This window comes from Leptonotus elevatus, chromosome 3 (genome assembly GCF_054856555.1).
Source record: "Leptonotus elevatus isolate MCC_2025b chromosome 3, RoL_Lele_1.0, whole genome shotgun sequence".
In the NCBI taxonomy this organism is placed as follows: Eukaryota; Metazoa; Chordata; class Actinopteri; order Syngnathiformes; family Syngnathidae; genus Leptonotus; species Leptonotus elevatus.
In genome coordinates, this window is record NC_141241.1 from 26,533,285 (window position 1) to 26,552,003 (window position 18,719).

At 38.9% G+C, this 18,719-nt stretch overlaps 1 protein-coding gene across 1 annotated transcript in view; it reads right to left on the minus strand.

Annotated features, from left to right (window-relative positions):
- The window catches only part of ppip5k1a (diphosphoinositol pentakisphosphate kinase 1a), a 54,748-nt gene that overhangs the window by 33,462 nt on the left and 2,567 nt on the right, over window positions 1-18,719 (minus strand). Inside the window, exons 2-16 of the mRNA XM_086070720.1 lie at window positions 17,461-17,973; window positions 15,571-15,766; window positions 14,620-14,710; window positions 14,414-14,499; window positions 13,852-14,006; window positions 9,726-9,827; window positions 7,575-7,736; window positions 7,361-7,482; window positions 7,150-7,251; window positions 6,660-6,746; window positions 6,505-6,580; window positions 6,308-6,417; window positions 5,110-5,195; window positions 4,852-4,977; window positions 4,483-4,604 (exon numbers count right to left, since the gene is read on the minus strand). Of these exons, the coding sequence (XP_085926846.1) occupies window positions 4,483-4,604; window positions 4,852-4,977; window positions 5,110-5,195; window positions 6,308-6,417; window positions 6,505-6,580; window positions 6,660-6,746; window positions 7,150-7,251; window positions 7,361-7,482; window positions 7,575-7,736; window positions 9,726-9,827; window positions 13,852-14,006; window positions 14,414-14,499; window positions 14,620-14,710; window positions 15,571-15,766; window positions 17,461-17,604 (1,767 nt within the window). The 5' untranslated portion in view covers window positions 17,605-17,973. The remainder of the gene's footprint in view (window positions 1-4,482; window positions 4,605-4,851; window positions 4,978-5,109; window positions 5,196-6,307; window positions 6,418-6,504; window positions 6,581-6,659; window positions 6,747-7,149; window positions 7,252-7,360; window positions 7,483-7,574; window positions 7,737-9,725; window positions 9,828-13,851; window positions 14,007-14,413; window positions 14,500-14,619; window positions 14,711-15,570; window positions 15,767-17,460; window positions 17,974-18,719) is intronic.

Genomic DNA, 18,719 nt, shown 5'->3' on the forward strand with positions numbered 1-18,719 from the left:
CACCTACATCTGTGGCTAAATTTAGAATAGTTGAAGTATTAAGTGAAGTAGAGAAAATGTTAACAGGTTTTCATATCGTGCTGTCAGAGTTTCAGGTCATCAGGTCATCGAGTCTGAAGGACAGACTTGAACTGAAATATGAGGCTGTAAAATCTTATCTCTTCCTCTCTTTATTTATTTTTATTTTTTTAGATTTACTACCGGCCTGGGGGATTAAAGGGGGGTGGTAGTACTTTGTGTAAATGAGTGTGCGTGAGGACTTATCTGATGGTGTCAATTGGCTTTAAGTAGTTAACGAATAGATGGTAGTAGTAGGTGATATCCTTATTATTTTGTATAATTAGGTCCGCTTTTATAGTTGAACGAGAAGTGATAAATGTTTTTAAAGACAAAATAATAATAATAATTTTTAACATTTGTTTTTTCTCTGAGTGTGTCATTCCAGATCTGATGCAAATAAATCCAAAGCAGATGGGGGCTTGATGGCCCTCACTGATTACAACCTGCAAACGGGATACGCCCCTGTCAGCTCCTACTGCGTATTCGCAAGTATTTCTCGTAGCTATTTTGAAGGGTATTCCCAAAGACTTGCTATGGTACAGTTGAAACATTTTTGAAAAAGCAGGAAGTGAACTATCTTGCTATGATCTCATCTCCCTCTGTCTGTCGGTTGAGTGCATTGGATCAAGCAGGTGCATTCATTGGCCGAGGTGCTCCCCCTGGGAAGGCCGATATGTGTCATCGGGCCCATGATTGCAGACAGCAACCTCCAGCGTCTGGGTGGAAGTGGCAGAGGTCAAAGAGCTTCACGCCGCAGCAAAGACATTCCCCTGTGCCATACCGACAATGCCCAGTGACTGTTCACAAGACTCGTTACAGACATCTCCTCTCATCACTGCTGCCATGATTACGGCTGTTTTGCCTCCAGTGAACATCTCAATGCCCGCTTTGAACATTGCCTGAAACATCCGCCGCCTTGCCATCTGCTGGCCAGGACTGAACATTGACTACTCAAAGCTTATGGTCTCATCTGGGATGCGACACCTCCGATCATGTGATATGGTAAACTGATTGTATGCATTGCACTTTAATGTGTCGGATGGGGAGATGTGATCTATAGCAAGGTATTTCAGGAAATTGAAAACAACATATGTGAATTTGAAATAGGATTATTGGTAAAATTTATTTCAATGTTTATTACTCTATTTTCTGTTACTTGATGATTATTGGGTTTAGCCTACTAAATTTTCGCCTATTTTCTTGGGAGCATCAGTTTCTGAATTGGCACAACGGGAATTTAACAAACAATAGCGAGTTTGATTTTTCTTACATTAATGTGTAAAATGAATCCCATTTATGTTCATCTTTGTAGTGTCTCCCCTGCTGTGTTATTTTCGGCTCTAATTATAATATGCTTATTTTACCCGTTGAGAAGGTAGATATTTGTAAGTTTCGTGTAATTCGTAACCTGAAATCTTTTAATGTGGTTAACTCTATTTTTCCCTGACCCCAAACTCCTCACATACTAGTGACTCAAATTCTATCTGCTTGTGCTCATTTTAATTGTAGCTCTCTTTTACCTCACAATCGCCTGATTTAACGGCTTTTGTTATTTACGACGTCTTTTGCTGATAGCCATGGTCTGGTATTCCTTATTTATGAGCTACGAAGTCTCTGTGTTTCCTCCCTTTGAAATAACATCTGTCCGCCGCTACATCTTTCGTGATTTTATCTTGACGTGTTTGAAAAGATCAGAGCGGATCTTTGTCAAAGTACACATGATAGTTTATGTTGAAAAAATTAATTAATGTAGACGAATTAGTAGATTAAACAATAAATAGGTTGCGGGGTATCAGCCTACACCCTAACTGACTGTAAATAATTCTGAATGTGATAATCCACAGTCTGAATGTGATAAATCCACAGAGGGGGATCAAGCTGTGACAGAAAAAGTAAGTTCAAGAGGGAACAATAATGAAGCATATCGCCAAATGAAGGTAATTATATTATATATTTTATCTCAGAAACAATTGAAAAATGTAATGTTTGGAGCCCAGTGTTTGCAAAAGATAGAATAGTATGAATATATATGAGCCTCTCCCCAGGGTGTTCACGGTCCGGCCGGCGTGATGTTTCTGGGGTGAGATTATATATGGATTCCACTGACATGACAATACTAGTGTCAGAATATAGACGTTTGCTGGTAAAATGATTCCTTTCAGGATGGCTAAAGGCACATTCATGCAAATCTAAAACAGTAAATATCGTGGTAAAACATTTGATTAATCATTACATACTATTATATGGGTTTCCTAGAAAATTTTGATCAGACGATGGAACCCATTTGAAAAATAAATATTTACAAGCTCTTTCTGTTGTATTAATGAATGTGCGAATGTCATTAACCTCAGTCAAAGGCTGGGCTCTATTTCAATGTCACACAAATATACCTTTCCTTGTTCCAACAGCACAGGACCTACGGATCTTAAACAAATAACATTTACTAATCCCAACTAACAAAAACTACCAGATGCTCTTTCAAAATAAAGAATATGTATGTTTATAAGTGACTAAATGAAAATGTTCTGCACCCAGAGGGTCTGGATCCCAGGGGGTGATGGAAAGGTTATCTGGTGCAGTTCACTGCACAGAGGAGGGGGAGACATCATTCCACATCTGGTCTACAAGGCCGCCGGATCCATCCCAGGCTCAGCAATCTCAACACTTGACGACTCAGACCGGGAAAACAACATCTGCTGAATCATATCAGCTGACCCTATCCAAGGCTTCATTCCACAACAATTGAGTCACATTTGCGAACTTTATCTCCAGATGACTTCAAAGCGGGAACACATCTCCGTCTGCTGCTGCACCGCGACACTCTTTCTTGAACAACCACAACATTTTGTGTTAAGCCTCACATATGCTATGCTTATTCCACTGAAAAATATTTTAATGTATCAAATTGTTCTTTAATGCCATATAACTGCTAAACTACCTCCTCTCCTGCTAAAGGGATGTTTCATTGGTGCTTGCTCCAGTTTCTTATTCTAATGATAATGATTACTTCCCCCCACACAACCCTTGCTTAATGTTGCGCCTGCCGTTTGCGATGATAAAGATCCCCGCTGGAATTTTTCTGTGAAATATGAATTAATTCTGTATTATTGGACTCTTTCGAGTCCAAGAGGAGGATTGAAGTGAGTTAATTTAATTATAACTGTTTGATTTATAATATTACTATTTAGAAGTGGACATAACTGCTTTAATTTACTCAGTATGTCTCTGTGTGAGAAGTCAAGGTGATGTGAGGGGTTGAAGCGAATGTGTTAAATAGATTCCTTTGTCTTTTACAAACCGGTTGAGCAGGAGGGGGTTTAGTGACACCTCTTCTTGCTCTGAAAACAACGTAAATCTTTATCTTGTGAGGTGAGGGGGAGCAATTTGGGTGACGTATTGATGTATCATGTGACTGTCTGAGAAGGAGAGGATTGGTAGAAGAAGAAGGGGAGGGGTTTGAAGAGTCACGAAAGGATACTAGTGCCTGGAACTGGGGGAGGAGCGCCACACATTAGGGAGAACAATGGTGGCGTTCAGCCGATCTCATGTGTCCATAAGCTTATGTAAAATAAATCCTGATTTCACCGATCTCATTGTCTGAGTTTGATAATCAACATTATGAACACGGGGAAACAAAGAACGATTTCCCAACATTATCAACCAGAAAGTACGGTAAGCCTACCTGTCGATCTTTGAGCTCCTTATGCAGGTCAGGGTGCTTGTCTCTTAAATGTTTTGTGAGGTTGGAGGTGTTTCCGCCTTTTGCCTGGCGGGTTTTATAACATCGTTTACAGACCAACGCGTTTGCGTTCCGCTTCTCCTTGCGCTTTCGAGTTCAGTATAAAAAAACTCTAAATAGCACTTTGTGCTCCTGCTTTCTCCACCGGCTGTGGCATTGTTCATTTTTCTGCAGCCATCATTCGTTTCATGGTCTGAGTGGTCTCCTCCTTTTTGTCTTCCTCCGCACGTGTGGCTCAAATACACTTTTAATTCCTGCTTCATGGGCTCCTCCTCCTCTTGCTGCGCACGCTGTAACGCGTGCGGGCCGATCTTGCTGCGCACGCGTGGCTCAAACCACGCTGATACACGAAACCCCCATGAAGTATTTTGAAGTGCTACACTTACATTGTACGAACAGTGAATGAAGGTTAATGTATATATCAACACTGCTGCTTGTGGTAGCATCTTAACATTATCCGCAAATTACGCATTTATGGCACTGCTAGGGGAGTATGGATATAACCACTACAACGAATGTACACGACAGCAGTGTACAGTCCTTGAACAGTGTACATTCCTTGAAAAGTACGTTTTTCTAAGATACTTTGAATGCCATTTTTATAGTAATATCATGATACATTTTCAGCCATATCGCCAAGCATTAAAGAAATACCGTAAAACCCCTAACATTACATTTTGTACCTTTGCAAAAGCTGCAGCAGTCATCTGCACTCTGCCTTCATCCGATGCATATATCTTCAGGTCATGTCTGTAGGTGCTATGCAACCGCAGCAAACCACAGCCAGGAAAGCCAGCATAGTCTCCTACAAGAACATACGATCAGTGTCAAGTTTGGCAGTTGTTTCCTGTTTACAAACTGCTGATTGTGCAGCATTTGGGACTGCACACTGAATTAACATATTTTTGCATTGTTTGAAAAAGGAAAAACTTTTCTTGACAGAATTTTTTTTTTACGAATAATTTTGTCTTGATTGGTTTAATAATTAAAAAAAAACTTCTTAAGCAAAGTAAATTTTTAGTTTTCAATTAAAAATACAAATCACACATCACCTTGTCCTCCAGGGTACATACAACGGAAGGCCCTTCCAAGCTCTTCAGCCTGCACCCTGCCAGCAGGTGTAAGCTCTCCTCCCCACTTAAGCACCAGCAGTAGAGATGGACCTTCCTTTCGTGTGTCTGTCACAAAAAATAAATAAATAAAACAATACTTTTTTTTTAACAGCAAAGCCCCCCCCCCCCCCCCCAAGCCTTTTTTCCCATTTAAATTGCTCATATATACAGTACCTATTTGTAGTTTTTAATACAAACCTTCTTCTTCACTTGAGGTTTTGGGCTGCCCATAGGGCAAGTAGGTCAGTTGCACTTTCCTATTGATCCCAGAGAAATGTCCATACCTTTATTTGTAGAAAAATATGACAATTTTAAAATCATGAAAATAAATGAGTACTACCAAGTAGGGATGTAACGCTAACTATATTAAAATTACCACAATATCGTCATTGTCCAGCTACAATATTTATTAAAGCACGGAAAGCACCCCACCTCCATAAAAAAAAAGTTACTTTTCACTTTCTTCAGCCAAACACAGTATTATGTACTACATAGACTATGCTGCTGAGTCAATAGTAACATACACCATGCATTAATTAGAGAGTAATTCAAGATGGCGGGGGTGGCGACCATACTGGCATGGATATATGCGAGGTTGATATGTATAGTATTATGAGCTTCTTCTTTTTTTTATATTCCCAACACCACCACAATATCTTGATAATTATCGTATCGTGAGGTTCATATTGTGATAATATCGTATTGTATTTGGATATCGTTACATCCCTACTACCAAGTACTACTGAGAATGTAAATTCTGCAAATACAGCAGATATAAAAAGTCTGCACAAGCCTGTTCAAATACAAGTTTTTGGGATGCCCCCCCCAGGTAGATGTCGTGTCAATTGCAAATAGATTTTTGCTGTCCAGAGCAGCTCTCTCCCTTTCCCCAGCAAATCAGCCCCAGAACATGATAGACACTCTCCCATGTTTTATAGTTGTTTCACATTTCATTTAGAATTACAGAAATCAGTTTATTACAGTGATTGCCTCAAAATGTTAACAAAATATTAGGTATCATCAGTTTTAACCAGGCCAGTCTAACTGGTCTTCTTTTTAAAACTGGTCTTCATTTTAAAACAATTATGTAGGACAATTAAGCAATAATGCCGGGAGTTCATCTTGGCGATCTAACTTTTGCATTTATTATTATATATATATATTGTCAGTTTCAAATGAGTTCAGATTTCACTTTTGGGCAATTCTGTCATTGTGTAGCATAAGAAATATAATTTAAAAGGGATTTGATATTGGACTAAAACTAAATGTAAAAATGGCTGATAAAAATTAACACTATGACCAACAGTTTTCCACGAAAAACGGGGGCTGGCTCTCACAATAATAAATAATGAATTGTATGAAGATGATCAGGTAAGAAAAGAGACTCATCACTTTCATTTCTAGAACAGTTTTCAGCTGCTCAAGTTTGGATTTCTTCTCTTCTATCTCACAGTCATTGTGCTGGCCCAGATCTGCTAACAACTGCCGTGTGATGTCCAACACCTCCTGTTGTAGTTCAAAAACCAAGCTAGTACATCAAAGTTCAACACACAACAATTGCAGATGACGTGTCAAGTTGATTTGAATTGCTACCTGCAGTTGCTTTGGTTTCTTCAGTTTTAATTTCCCCGTTTTGTACCCTCCATATTTTTCAAAGAGATCAAAAAACCTATATAGATAACAAATACAGACTTTGATCAAATGGATCTAAAAGTTGGTTACTGCTGTAGAAAGGGTTCCCAACTTACATGGGGTTGCGAACTTCCATCTTCATTTTCTGCTTTGGTGTTCTGTCTCCATGACGGATGACTGCTATCACACAGCGCAATTCCATCCTTAAATGTCAAAGTATTAGATTAGCAGTATTGTATCAATGAAAAAATGTTTTGCTGGACACTGCCTCCTCAAAAGACAAGTAAAGTATAGGAATTAACAGGGAAGTCTTTTAATGTCATTTTCCACCAGTTAATCGTACTCATTGAGGTTGTGATGCTGTATCCTCCACAGAAAGAATATTGGCGGTGTGTGACATATCTTTGGATAACATCTTAGACAAACTCATCACTTTTGTGACAGAACATCATTGCAGCTTTCAAAACTACGACTGTTCTAGTACAAATGACATGCTCATCAAAGTAACATCCAATAGATTTAAATTGAGCAATTACACTGAAAACATCTATGAAGTTAACATTTAGCATACTGTATGTGTATATAACACTACTAACTACTACTTACATGGTGCCTGAAGTAGTGGGAACAATTGGAATATCCTCAGCTTCAGTCGGGATGGACCATGGAATCTGAAACTGAGGCGCTAGCTCACGCATCACAATATTCCTTCAAAAAAAAAAAAAAAGATGAACAAATGATAAAATGGTCCGGACAACAAGGAATACAAAGTATACTAAAGTCACTTAATTCAACGACAAATGACTGAAACTGTTACCCTAGGATCTTAGCGCAGTCATCATAATATTTCATGGAGTTCTTCACAAAACTGAAACCGTTGACATCACACACATAGGAGTGCCCATTGGCTCGAAGAAGGTCAAAGCCACAAACAGTTTGCTGCAGATGAACAGCCAAAGAGCAAAGTACTTGGATTTTTAATACAACGGTGACAGTGTCAAACAGAATACAACAGCAAAGGCTTTGCTTACCTTGAATGCTAAACAGACTTTCCGGGCGACCAGTTTCTCCATAGCTGACAGCATGACAGGGTAACGGACTTCCTTGCCTTCGCTGTCTCGCTCTACTTTCCCGTCCAGCGCAGGAGACTTTCTAGCCTCGGCATGAGCATAGTCAGGACCCACAGTATAAACCTGTACAAGACAAACCACTGATATCCTCATCCAACTTTAAATACTGATCTAAATAAAGTCCATGATGATCAAGAAAAATACAGCAACCCGAAGCAATTTTTCCCTTCAAAATAGAAATACTGTACAGTACATTATAGAATACCCCCACAATAAATAAAATCCTGGCTATAGAACTACACCCTCGGTTTGTTATTCTAGCATATATGCCACCTACATCTTTTTAAGGTCTTTAAATACAACATAAAAACATTTAACATGTAAAATATATTAAAAGAGCAATATTAATGAATGACACAAAATACATTGTACAGTACAAACTATAATGTGTACTCACGACAAGGATGATGATGAAGCTGCCTTAATACAGTACATTCTCATTCTTCCCGGAAAAAAAAGGTGTCTTAATTATAAAAAAAATTGACAAACTTGTGTTGAAATTGACCGTTGAAAATGTTCCGCATTTTTAGGATGCCACTCTGCTAACATTACATTAAAGTAGGGGAAACGCAAAAGTGACCATCAAGACGAGCGCTGGCAAATTAGGAACGTTCTGATTGGCTGAATCGGTATAGATGGGTATTTTTTCTGATTTAAACTCAAAACTACACCACAAAATCCAGGTAAAGGGGAAAATATTAAATTACTAATGCTTACAAAGAAGAAGAAGAAAAAAAATAATAATACCGGGACTACAAACCCAAAGCCTGCGGTGGAGGGAGTTTTACTGTAGAGTTAATTCATTTCAGCCCCAGAACACCATTGTTTACCTTGTTTTATGGGTTTTATGGGAAGAAAATTTGCCATAAATTAACTCAAGGCTAAAAGTTACTTTTTTCTTTTCAGGAAGACTTTAGCAAATTAATTACTTTATTTGAGGGTCAATTTACCAATTTTGAGGAGCAATTTTTTACAAGTTAATTGCAGAGACCCAGAGCAAGGGTTTTAATTAATACCAAAAACAAAAATTTTACAGATAACAGGATGGTTCAATGTAGGGCTGCAACTATCAAATATTTCAGTATTCCGAATATCCTACTCAAAATTCAATAGAATAATAGTTGATTCAGATAAACGATTACCTTATACATTTTGCGGTACATCAGATTTTTTTTTTTCATACATTCACACTGTGAATAAAAGAAAACTGTATTATATTCTAGAAAAGTTATAAGAAGGGCAATTTCAAAGAAATATACATTCATACAAATGTAGCACTTCTTGTATCAAAAACATAAGACATTAAAATTAAAAAAAATTATTGAACAGCCTTTGTGCAACTTCACTTGAGTAGCTAGCATGTTAGCATGCAACATACAGTTGATTCATGGCTGCGTGTTTATAAGTTTAGACCAGTTAATGAGGAAGAAGACAAATATTCTTTACATAGTTGAAGTTTTGGACGTGTTAAAACTAAAATGAAGAAACTTCAAGTGTAAGCAAGCAGTTGAAATGGTTGAATAATAAACATTGATTAATGTTGCCATCAATTTTCTGTTAAAGTGTTTAGACGATTCGCTTGTTAGATAATAATCTTCAAGAAGGAAGGAACGTGCGTGCGCTTTGTTTAACTTGGGCCCCAAATGACTAGCTATGGCCAGTGATGTCGCAAGACGGCTGACATGCCCAAAGTGTGATTAGTGACTCTTGCATTAATGAAGAAGGCCACTAAGAGCCGTGAGAGTGAATTGCACAACACATACATGAGACACGGTAATATGCTTCAGTTCAGTGAAAAGACAGGCTCACATCCGTACAACTGGGGTACTCTTGCCCGATCAGTTATGAGGGAACCATTAGGGCTGCCGCGCTCCCCGCCTCCCGAGTCTCACACAGATGGAGCAAAGGGAAAAGTAAAGGCCCCGGTAGCGGCGGCCAGCCAGATTTGTACAGCTAAATCCACTGTTATATACAAATCACTTAGCTGTTAAATCTTTCATCACATTTGTCTTGTCCAGACCTTTTCAATACACTTTTAAGAATCAACATTACCTTCACATCTGTGCCATCTGTTGGCATAAACTCTTCATAAATGTAAGATCCAGTCTTCCTCACATTGCTCTCTGGTGAGTACACACTACTTCTGCTCCCAATCTAGAAAAGTCAAAGAGTTGACGGCGTTAACATTTATTCCCACGTCATGATTTATCACTGAACGAAATGTGGTTGCAAATGCAGTGACAGTTTTACAGGCACTGACCTGCAGAGCTTTGGTCGCAATTTCCACTGCACAGCAAAGCAGAGCGTTTTTCAGCTCTTTAAAATAATACATGGTAGGTTTGGGCTTAAGAATCTGTGACTAAGACAATTTGTGATAAACTACAGTACTAGGGTCGCAAAGACTTAATCTCAATATGACAGTAGATAACTTTAACCAAGCATTTTGTCCTTATTGCAGGTGGCTGTTTTTGGATTATTATTATTTTTTTTTTGAACAATTTATCCAGGCTAAGGACAAGCCCAAAGTCGGGCTCGCTCCCGGTAGTATTATTTCCAGTGGGTCTAACTTGGGATGCAACGACATCCAGACGTCACGATACAATAGATATCACGTCATGAACCTCATGCTACGATACTTATAACGATATTGTGGGGGAGGTTGGTGATATAAAAAAAACTTCACGGTATTGTAAAAACAAAAAAATAATAAACAAAAAAAGCTCAGTGAGGGAATAAAGCAGAATATTGTGTTTTTGTAGATAACAACAGTGACAAAGAGATAGGCTTGGCCAAGTCATGTCATGTTCTGTCACATGTCATTGTCACATGCTACTATAGGAGAATCCTTTGTGACGTCATTGTTTATGGTTCACACGTTGCATCACTGGAGCTGGGTGGCAAGAAACAGCGTGTTTTACCTTTAGTTTGATGGTTTTGCACATTTGGAGGAGGATTAAAAGAGGCAGATGGTTCATTCTTGTTTTGCCATCAATTGTACGGCCCGTCGGAGGACTGATACAAAGTTTTATCGCATTCCCACCCAAAGGGGCCGCGAAAAAAGAAATGGCTGCAAGCGATCAGGAGGGGACACTCCAAGAAATAAAACTGGATTCCGGCTGATGCTGACAGGGTTTGTGAGGCTCACTTTATTACTAGTAAATACTTGTGACTATATATTTGTAATTTGGAGAGGTTTAAAAAAAAAATAAAAAAATAAAATAAAAAATGTTTGTGTAGGAAAAAATCCGCTGAGTCATATTTTTGCGGTCTCATTCAGGTGTTCAAAACAGAGAGCGACAGCACCCTGACTATGTTCCTTGCTTTAAAATGGGCTATCCTGAATCTCAAAACCTGAAGGCAAAAGAAAAAGCTGTCCAGCGTTACGAACGCAGGATCAGAAGGCAACAAGTATCAGATTTATGTAATGGATTCCTATAATGAGACAGACTCAAGGACGCATCTGATGAAGAAGGACGCATCTTGTACTTATTTTCACTCCTTTGTGATTTACTGTTGAGATATGCCTGGCGGAAAAACAGCAAAAAGAGCGCAAGAGGCTGAAAAGATAAAGACTTTTGATGATTGATGTGTCTAAATTCTGGAGAATTAAGAATTCTGATCAGTAAGCCATGGCTTCAACTAGAGATGCACAATAATATTGGTGGCCGATAATTATCGGCCAATTTGACGTCATACAGATAAACCAGATAATAAAGAAATCCGCCGATAATAATAGACTTGCCACGTTGGTCCATTTGTTGTGGTTGTGGCTCAAGTTGTGCCCAACTCCTCAACCCCTCCCCTCTCATTTGTTACATAATAATGCGCGCGACCACAAGATGCATCATGGTGACATGGCAGTCGCCAGTGTGGTGTCTCACCTGAATATTACCTTTCAGTTTTTTGTTGCATTTTTAAAACATGTTTTGTTTAGGCATACTCAAAATGAGTTACTAGTTGTCTTTGAAGCAGAGGTATCAATAAAATTCAGCTTTGTGGTGCTTTACACAATGTTTCAATGTATTTATACATGTTAGACTTATAGTAGGACTCCACAGTACATTTGTATTCAAGTTTATTTAGCAAACAATTATCGGCTTATCAGTTATCGACATCGGTATTTTCTAAATTATTGGTTTATCTGTATCGGTTGAAAATAGCATTATCGTGCATCCCTAGCTTCAACCCGTCAGTCCTTCTTTCTTTGTTGTTGATGTTGGAAATGATGTTATCAGTGAGATCTGTTGTAATAATATGTCAGAATGGGAAAAATAAAATTATAAATAAATAAATAATTAAATAAATAAATGTTTGTGCCGAATTTATACTTAATACTTGTGTTCACATCTTGTTCATCTTATCCAAATAAACATTGCATTCTGCATCTGTGTTTTGCTACCTGCAAGCCTCACTTGCGCACCTATTCTGGCAGCTTCTACTTCATTAAATGTACTACATGACTGCATGTTTCTCCAAGACTGGATTTGAAAAGAAGAATTGTGTAAACTGATATTTAGTTGTTCACCAGAGACCAAATGCCATTGAAATGTTCACATCACGGAACAAGTGACACTGTACTAAAGTCACTGCATCTCCATAAATAAAGAATAAGGTGTGTTGCTTGTTGTCATAATTTCCCCATGGAACTAATGATTGAGTGTGTTCGGTGAGTGGGGTTAATTTTGGAGTGACGTACTTTCACAAACTTACTGTTTTGTTTAGTGTGATGTTCAGTAATGCGATACACCTCCTGCGTCTCCTTTCCTTCGGCACCACAAAGGACATTTCTCAATGAGGAATAATTACCCAGCTTTGCAGGCACAGTGAGCAGTGATGATGTCACCATTCTCTTTGGCGATCACCCGCAGGAGATGTGAATCACGCTGAGACTCTGCTTGTCCAAGTCTGACTTCCGCTTTCACGGATTTGTGCTTGGTTGACAAGACTGGTCCAAATTTCCTCAAAACAAAAAATCGTAGGCCTCCAGGTTATTTGAAAGCCTTTAATTTTTCAGGAGAAAAGGGACCAGGGATTTTTATTAAATAAGAATAAATGTCCCCAAAGCAGATGTTTGTGTTGCCAGGAAACAGGGGAGTCGGACCAACGTTTATCATCATCCCACATCTCATATGGGCTTTGAATAATTAAAATTTTGTCGCCAATACATATATTATGCTTCTCTGTAAACCTCCTCCGTCCTTTGGCTGTTAAAGTGCTTAAATAGGGCGATTTCGCCAACCAACCGTGCATGTGCCAAAATATGTCAACAAAGAATCCTCCTATTGGCTCAGTGGCGCAAAGTATAATCAATGATCTATGTAGTTCACAATGATATGTGCGGCTGAAACAGGTGAAAAGTAATGTTTTCTGACAGAGATGTTGAAAAATATTTGCTGGTATGACTGATTAATGGGAGCGATAATCACCGCAGTGACCAAGACATTCTGAAATAAATTTCAACTGCACTAATAAAACAACCACCAGAAGGGTGCTGGAACCACACAAATGGAACACAACCCCACTTTTCTAGCATATGTGCTGCTTTTAATATCAAGACATGACTGTGGCAATTTTAATATTGCAATATTCATCGTCATTGTTACATCCCTAGTCTTAACCAGGGCTAACCCTCCTTAGCTTCCTAGAGCAGACAAGAACATGCGTCGTCAGATTAGTATGCCCCCAAAAGTGGGGTATTACTCTATTACTTAAATAAAAATGAGGGTATGATTTCAGTGTTAGTTCCAGTCTTGTAAAAATATTTTCCAAATATACCACCAGCACTGATATTTCTGGATGGTAACACACTCATGGATGAAATTAGATCGAAAGGGCCGAGTCCAAACAACTATCATCATACTGAAAGGTTAACTTTTTCCACCTTCACGGTGACGCCGGGCAGCGCAAACTATGCCATGTTCCCTAGCTGTACTGTATTTTTACACGAAGATACGTATACAATAGGGTCTGTTTTCTTTTTGTGTTAAATCCACCTACATGAGGAGCACAGCTTATTTACATATAGAATATTTGTTAATACTAAGGAGAAAACAGACCGTTGAAATTCAGTTATTTCAGACCATCAAAAATAAATAGAAAAAGGACATTCTGTTCATTCTCAACCCCAATTATCTCACAATAGCATGACACAAAACACGTTTAGGTTAGGAGACCAGACCTTTCTGAAGAGACGCTGGCTGCCACCACCAGCAGAAGTAGGGTAGTAGATGTAGACATTGTGGTCCTCAGCACAGACGGGCTTCTCAACAAAAGGCTTCTGGAATATTTCTCCATTCACCTCCACATGGTCCTCTCCTTCCACCAGGTTACACTCTGAGACATCACAGCAAATGTTTCTCCTTGCAAGCAATCATTTAATTATTTTTTTTATAAGAATCTTGAGACCTCTGAAGCAAGTCTGGTCTTTGAGCTATTTTCTAAACCACAACAATGTCTAAAACTGTAACGCCATTCATCACATTTACACATCCCCACTATGGATGAGCCATATAGGGCTGTGCCCACCCACTAAGTTGATTGTGCATCCCTCCCAGCCCCCCACCACCCATCGTTTAATTAATTGTGATTTCAATATCAATCAAAATAATTCTGATGATTAATTTTTCCATAATCACCCAGCCCTACCTTCTGTAGTTGTAATGTACTTTTCACCGTCTTTCCCTTATGTTAATTGTCTTTTCCATGAAAACAGTCAGTGCCAATGTGAGCTCATGACTAACCATCTGGTTTATCTGGGTCACGATTCAGCACAGCATAGCGTGGCAGATCTATCCCTTCCTCTTGCAGGATGCGATATACTTCTCTCCTGACAGAAATTTCATGGAAACAGGTATATTAAATATATATATATTTTGCTTTCTCTATGCTCACTTTTTGCAAAGCATGATACAAACATTAACACTGTAAATGAATAGAAAAGCTGTACCTGTCCTGTATGAAGTACTGCATATTGAGGTCGTTGAGGAGCAGAGGATTTCTCAGTTTGGCATAGCTCACTGCTTTATCGAGGGGAAATCCTGGTTTGCAAGAAGAAATATTTTTTGAATAATGAATATAATGATAGCCTGTTTGACAAAAATCATTTCTGTACATATCCCAACAAATTTGAAATTATATCTTAAAGGGACCGCTGAATGGGCTAAACATTACAGTGCCCTCCGTAATTATTGGAACCCCTGGTTAAGATGTGTTCAACACCTTAAAATAAATGTTATTTGTATTATGATGCATACTCTCATACTGAAAAAATGTACAATGGTTCACCAGACACAAAATCAAGCTCCATGGCCATCTCAGTCCCCAGACATCAACCCCATTGAAAACTTGTATTCTCCCATCTTGTGAAATATTACGATAAGATTAGGTCCTGTTTTGTTTGCAAACGGGGATGGACAAAGTAAAGTGCCAACAGAGATGCGAATAACTGTGGCACACATGTTTTGATGTAAAAGTTATTTCTTAGTGTGTGTGTTTTTCCCCACTGAATAAAAGGTTGAATTGTTGTTTTTTTTGGGGTCGTATATTATTAAAAAAACAACAACAATGTCTTAGAAGCTAAAGAGCACATCCTAACCATGGATGCCAATACAGTATTTATTGAGAGCAGTGTACATAGGTCTGTATATAAAAATGATGTCGGAAATCAAATTTACCCCCCTGAAAAAGTCAAAAGTGATTTAAGGTCTTTTTTACGGAAAATAAATCAATGACAAACGATTGCCTTTGCAATGTGAAGAATATATACTATGCACTAATATGTACATCACCCAGGCGTTGAAGTTCATCAGCACCCCCAAGCCACATAAATCTCTCCATACGTTAGTCCCCCCCAATCATCTTAAGAGCTTTTGTGCAATTGTAGATGTTGAAGACGCACCCTTGGAGTGGAAAGAGATGAGGCAGTCACACAGTGGCCAGTTTTCCACGGGCTCATTGAGGATGACGTCCTCTGGAAAGATGACCACAGTGATGTACTCAAACCTGCATAGCCTCTCCAGGATCTGGGTCATTGGCTTGGACTTGGACTTCTTCATCATGCAGCATATCCCCACAACAATCTGTTGCTCAGGTGTCTGAACAAGAATGAGAAAAAGTATAGAAAGAGAAAGAGAGAAAGAGTAATTTTAAAAGCAACCTTTTTGGTTGTGGTGCATTACTACTTATACTACTCAGAATAAGCGCAATTTGTGAGGCAAAATGAATAACAAAACTAAGAATCAACCACAGAGACAGTCTCAAATAGCTTCAATGGGCTGTGTCGCTCACGTCACCCGCTGCAATTAGTCAGAGGTTGAGGATGTGGTGCCCCGTGAAGGCCTATGTCAGAAAAGCACTGCCCGCCACTGGCTGCACTGCTGCAGCTAGCTAAGCAACGAGCTTCGACTGGCTACTGCAGTAGCTTAACACAATGCCGAGTCCCTCCGAGGTCAGTTATCATCGCTTCCATGGTGGCGAATAAGCAACACTTCTGTCAAGTACTCTGGTGAAAGGAGAAACCATGCTAACTGATATGCTAACATAAAATTAACACAGCTAGCGCATTTTAACACTGGAATTAAGAGCTTGGGTGATCAGGTCAACAGCAAAATAGCAGGCAAATGAATGAGTATCTGGACTTTGGAGAGAAAATCTACTCACGAAACAGAACCAGAACCGGAAATGAATTACGGTATGCTATGACGTACATCCGTCAGGAGGAGTGGCCTATAAGGGTTAACAGTATATTAATATAGTATAAAAATATCCAGAATATCCGTCATGTTGTTTCAATTCAGACATCTGAGGGCTACACAACAAATGTTCTAAAAAATTACATAGTAGACGATCATATAAGCGAGTCCCGATATCAGTATCGGGCCAATACCAGGCCTTATTTCAAGGTAACGGTATTCGCATATCGGCCGCCCTCTTGTGGCCATTCAATGATCGGGAACTGGAAATTAGAAGAATAGAAAATTGCCATTAAGTGAATGCAATTTTAAGGAAAAACAAGTATATTGTGATATAGGTCTTTCTATAAAATTAGTTGTCATTGTTTTTTGGGGGAAAATGTATTAATCAAATGTACTGCTGGTATCTCTACTTGGTATTGGTATCGGTGACTACTCAACAGTTGATTAATCGTACTGGTATCGGTCTCAAAAAAGTGGTATCAAACATCCCTAATTTATTATATTGTCCTATTCTTATTGTTTAATAAAACCATTGCTTCATAGCTTGCAAAAAATGTTCCACAAAATAAGAAAGTTGCTCCTCAAATTTGACATTGAGTTGCAAAACTGCTCTGCAAAAATAAAAAATAAATAAATGTAAAACTCTTCATGCTATTCAAATTGTGAAGGCACGTCGTCTAAACAAGAGTCAATCTTAAGTCAGAAGATCAAGTGGGTAATAACAGATTTGCTTTCAAGCTGCTCAATGCAGGAAATTGAATTTCGAATCAGTACTGACACGTGGTCAAAAAAATGAAACTTCACACTATTTTCTTCACGTACACACTGTGCGCATGAAGTCACATCCACAGACATAGGGCGGGAATTTCAAACCCGAATCCAGTCTGAAAATTATTAGCCAGAGGCTTGCTAAGGTGTTAATAAGAAGATGTTTGAGTCATAAATGGTCAAATAAAAAGGTTATTGCAAAGATAATTTGGGGCACATTCCTACATAGAGCAGCTATAACTGAGTTTCCAGTAAAAGGTTTGCTTCTTCTTTTATTCAATGAAATGATTCAAATATGCATTAAGAGATTGTGTGAAGGTCCTTACAGAGTCTGTGTCTTCGTCGTCCTCATACAGGTCCATGTCTGTTCTTACGCTATCCTCCAAGACCTCGCTCTCATCGTCTTCGCAGCCCACGAAGAATCTGGGAGCGCCACACCGGCTCTCGCCCGGGCTGTTGGGCTTGGACATCACAGTCTCCCGCGGCAGCCCACAGCGTCCCACCGCGCCATCGTACACCACCACACCCCTGGATCGGGCCGCCGATGTAAGGGCACGAGGCCAGAGGACACAAACGGTTCCACTCTGCTTGAGTTGAACAGCGGAATTGTCGAGGAGGGATGGAGAAGAGAAAAATGGGCCTCAAAGATTGGTGCTCAAATGTGATAAGTGGCGGGGAACCATAAATCTCAAGTCTTCTGCAATAAAGCTGTCACTCGAAGTTGTCATTCTTCATTCAGTTGACTGAGATTGTAATTAACTTGCTTATTAGCACATGAATGCCGCAGGGAGTTATCTCTTGATCTCGCCTTCTTCCATGATGATGAAAGGCTGACATTTCTATAAGGAAAACAGAGAAATATATCTTCATTATTTGTGAAGTCGCCGTGGCAATATTTTTTGCATGCGAGCTCTCTAACACAGGCGAGAATTTCACAAAAACAGATAGAGGTACGACTTAGCCCTCAAGACTCACGATATGTTGAGCTGAATTATACAATAATTCAATTAATCGATGGAATAATTGATAGAATGATTGATTCTAAAAACTGCCCTAGAATTAGGTATACTTTGAAGAGTTGGACGCTGTCATTGCTATTGCTAATGTTAGCCAAGCAAACATAAGTTAGTACGTTGCCATTCCCCAAACGCGGAACTAGAGTCCATTATGTTATTGTGGAGTAGTGAGAAGTATATCACAGACAAGACTTTATTGAACATATTTCTCATAACCATGAGGGGCACGGAGGCTAAACAAGGAAGTACTATGACCCCTGAAGTCCAGTACGCCACAAGTGTGGAACATAATAAGTCCTCATATGTCAACATTACCACATTATTATATATATTTAGACAAAAAACATCATATTGGAATAAAAGTACACAATTTTCACAAAGTCTAGATACCAGGTTAACATCTATACTATATGATAAATTTCTTCCCCCCCGCAAGCTTAGTTAGGCATAGTAATTAGCCCTACCTCGATTGTGGATTATTTTTGTTTTTTGTCTTATACTGAAGAAAATATGGTACATTGACAAATACACACAATTTGAACATGATGCAAATAAAACTTTGAACCGTT